This window comes from Dipodomys ordii, unplaced genomic scaffold, assembly GCF_000151885.1.
Source record: "Dipodomys ordii isolate 6190 unplaced genomic scaffold, Dord_2.0 Scaffold122, whole genome shotgun sequence".
NCBI lineage: Eukaryota > Metazoa > Chordata > Mammalia > Rodentia > Heteromyidae > Dipodomys > Dipodomys ordii.
In genome coordinates, this window is record NW_012267338.1 from 3275012 (window position 1) to 3279005 (window position 3994).

At 46.2% G+C, this 3994-nt stretch overlaps 1 protein-coding gene across 1 annotated transcript; it reads left to right on the forward strand.

The window, feature by feature from the left end:
* Nucleotides 1-6: 6 nt before the first annotated feature.
* On the forward strand, nt 7-3196 carry Tigd2 (tigger transposable element derived 2). Its single transcript, XM_013029790.1, has 2 exons — nt 7-81; nt 214-3196. Exon 2 carries the CDS (start codon nt 1260-1262, stop codon nt 2835-2837), a length of 1578 nt encoding a protein of 525 aa, XP_012885244.1. The 5' UTR covers nt 7-81; nt 214-1259; the 3' UTR covers nt 2838-3196.
* Nucleotides 3197-3994: the final 798 nt, after the last annotated feature.

Sequence of the window (3994 nt, forward strand, 5' to 3'; positions counted from 1 at the left end):
GGAGGAGGTCCCGCGCCGCGGAGCCCACCCGCGGAGGGAGGCCTGGCTAGCCAGGCTGCTGTCCGACCTAGATTTCCGGAGGTAGGCTGTCCCGAGGCCGGGCGCCGCGTGCGGGTCGCCGTGGGGGAGGCGACCGCTCCCCTCCACGCAGTTGCCCCGCAGGTGCGGGCGCGGCCTCGGCCCTGAGGGGGAAATGTCCGGTGTTTCCCGCAGGTCTCGGAGGCTCCGGTACCTGTCCGGCCCGCGGGACGTCCCGGTGGCGGCGCACGGAGGAGCTGCCCTGGCCCTGATCACCGGACAGCCGGCCGGTCCCCTCCCCGCGGGGGCCCCCCCGCGCCGTAGCCCCGTGTTCTTGCCTTACCCTAATCATGTGACAGCACCGCCTTGCCCTCCTGTCTTCCGTCCAGTCGAGTCCATTCGGCACAAGTTAGTGTTGCGGTAAGGGCCTGAGTTTCCTGCCTGTCCGCTCGCCCCGCACCCGGCCTGCGGTGACTGCCGCATGCCACACCTGTGTCCCCCGGGAGGCGGCCCCCGTGCGCCGCCCCCACCCCGTGTGTGTTCTGTGTGACAAGTTTGTCAGTCCTCTCTTAAAACTATTCTTTCTTTTTTCTTGCACATTTCTTCAAATACTCCCAATTCGAGTCTGGGCTGCTTTTTGCACAGAACCCAACAGGAAATATTAAGTACCGTAGGATGATTTTAGAGACCTTGGTAGTGCCACACAGGTTCAGCTTCTAACTCCAGGGAAGACTGCAGTTCATGAAAAGACCCTGTACTAAGTCAGAAGGAAGAGTGGGAGAAGCCAAGGTTATTTGGAGTTTTCCTTTTCTGTGTGGGTACTGGGGCTTGAACCAAGACCCTTGCTCAGTCCCTGATTGTCTTCTCCCTCCAGGCTAGTGCGCTGTCACTCGAGTCACAGGTCCATTTCTGTCTTTTGGCTGGTTGATTAAAGAGTCTTAACCTTCTTTGCTGGGCTAGCTTTGAACCACCATCCTCAGATCTTAGTTTCCTGAATAACTGGGATTACAGGTATGAAGCACTAGTACCCCGCTATTTGGCACTGTGTGTATAGGAACTTTGTCAGTTTTAGAACACATGTGAAGAGATTTGCATAGATCATGTTTGAACATTGACTATCTCACTAGATCCTTAGGGACTGGAGGAGGGATCTTCATACCCCATTTGTCATCCCTTTGTGTTCAAATCTAAGTTGGTAATTATCTTGTCCTAGTAATTGCCTAAAACTTTAGACACTTAAAATGTTGGGGAAACGTAAGCGTGTAGTGTTGACAATTAAGGACAAGCTTGACATTATTAAGAAACTTGAGGAAGGCATCTCTTTCAAGAAACTTTCCGTGGTGTATGGGATTGGTGAATCCACAGTTCGTGATATCAAAAAGAACAAAGAAAGGATCATAAACTACGCCAACAATTCGCATCCTACAAGTGGGATATCCAAACGTAAGTCTATGAAGTCATCAACCTATGAGGAGCTTGACAGAGTTATGATAGAGTGGTTTCACCAACAGCAAATGGATGGGGTTCCTGTGTCTGGAACTATTTGTGCAAAACAAGCCAGGTTCTTTTTTGATGCTTTGGGGATGGAAGGTGATTTTAATGCATCATCTGGCTGGCTAACTCGATTTAAGCAGCGCCACGGCATTCCCAAGGCTGCTGGCAAAGGAACAAAGTTAAAAGGGGATGAGACTGCTGCCAGGGAGTTTTGTGGTAACTTTCAGGAATTTGTGGAGAGAGAGAATCTGCTACCCGAACAAATCTATGGTGCTGATCAAACGGGGTTGTTCTGGAAATGCCTCCCTACACGGACACGTGGTTTTGACATGGAGCAAAGTACTTCTGAGTGTAGGTCAAGCAGAGAAAGAATCATTATTATGTGTTGTGCAAATGCCACGGGTCTGCACAAACTTAATCTTTGTGTCGTGGGGAAAGCGAAAAGACCCCGGGCGTTCAAAGGAACAGACCTTGCAAACCTTCCTGTCACTTATTTCAGTCAAAAAGGTGCGTGGATCCAGCAGTCTGTGTTCAGACAGTGGTTTGACAAGTGCTTTGTGCCCCAAGTACAGAAGCATTTGAAATCTGTGGGACTTCTAGAAAAAGCTGTGCTTCTTTTAGATTTTCCCCCAGCCCATCCTAATGAGGAACTGTTGAGTTCAGACGATGGTAGAATAATTGTGAAGTATTTGCCACCAAATGTCACGAGTCTCCTTCAGCCTATGAGCCAGGGAGTTTTAGCTACCATCAAAAGATATTACCGAGCAGGACTTCTTCAAAAATACATGGAGGAAGGGATTGATCCAAAAGTGTTTTGGAAGAACTTGACTGTGTTAGATGCAATTTATGAAGTTTCAAGGGCTTGGAACATGATCAAATCAAGCACTATAACCAAAGCATGGAAAAAACTTTTCCCTGCTAATGAAGAACATTCAGGCATGAACATTGATGAAGGGGCCATTTTAGCAGCTAACTTAGCAACAGTTTTACAGAATACAGAAGACTGTGAACACGTGGATATTGAGAGTATCAATCAGTGGTTTGATTCTCGGAGTAATGACTTGAGCTGCCAGGTCCTTACTCACGGTGATGTTCCTCAGGGCCAAGCCAAGACTACTGAGCAAAGGCTTTCTCATAAAACTCGAAAAGCAGACCTGAATCCAGAGAAGCACATTAGCCATAAAGCTGCACTGGAGTGGACTGAGAACTTGCTGAATTATCTAGAACAACAAGATGACATGCTGCTGTCGGATAAGTTGGTATTACGGAGGCTGCGAACCATAATAAGAAGAAAACAGAAGATCCAAAATAAATGTCATTTGTAGTGCTTTTAAGTGTTTCAGTTGTATTTCCATCTTTGGGACTGTCTGCAGTAGAACTTACCTGAGTTGAAATGCTATGGATCCCAAAGCCCAATGCATTTTATAAATGATTTGAAAGTTAGATGCCATTTTAGATTCCTTAAATTACAGTTCTTGAATGTGGACTCTAGGAATTGAGTGTTGACATGTACCTTGTCTATCTGCTGTTTCTCCTCTGTACTATACTAACTAGATCAGAAGATAATTGAGGTCAGGGAACCTGTGTCTGTTCTGTGCCTGAATTTCAGTGAATCTTATAAAGGGCCATGCACACAATAGGCACTCAATAAATCTTATTTAAATGAAATTCTTATGACTCTGAATTTCAGTCTCTAAATTGGCTTATTTTAGAATCAGTTTCCATTTCTGCTACTGAAAATGGAAGAGCTGTGTGAAGATTGTACATTGGAGGGGCAGTAGTGAAAAGCCTTTCTGTATCATTTCTATACTAGCAGACCTCAAGCAGCTATTCGGATTTTCCACTTACAATGTCATCTGAAAGTCAGGTCAAAATGGCCCCAGGGAATGGGTGTCCACTTCCATTGCACCTAGCAGGGAGAGTTCCTGCACCATTGTGGAAAGGATGCCAGCCTTGCACCAGGAAAATAAAGTCCAGTTTCTAAACCACTGTGATTGGAAGAGGTAAGGGTTAAACCTTATTGTCTGTCATGTTGAGTCTTCACAGGTGCTTAGGTTTTCTTCTTTAGTGCTGTGTTCAACATTAACATGTGGAGGCTTGCATAGTGGGTCACCATTGAACTTTGGGGAGAGCATGTGAGCAGGGGACCCACTCTAGGCAGATCATGAGAGGCGCCAGAAGATCCAAGGCCGCTGTGTGACCATGGGAAGCTACCAAGGCCCCGTTTGTGAAATAAGAATAATTCCTACCCGAGGGTATGTGAGGAATGAATGACTTCATGCACAAATCTTAAGTAATAGGGATCTTGGTACAGAATCACTCTGTGAGTGCTAGCTCCTGGCACTGGTACTGCATGAGGAAACTACTTCCTCAGGAATTGAGATAGAGAAATAGAAATAATTTGTTTCAGCTAAAATGGAATACTTTTTTTTAATACTTTTTTTTCAGTGAAAACTGAAAAGTCGAGTTTATAAACTTTGTT

Excerpts from the sequence above, each read along its gene's own strand:
- Tigd2 (XM_013029790.1), top strand. The coding sequence starts at position 1,260 with ATGTTGGGGAAACGTAAGCGTGTAGTGTTGACAATTAAGGACAAGCTT.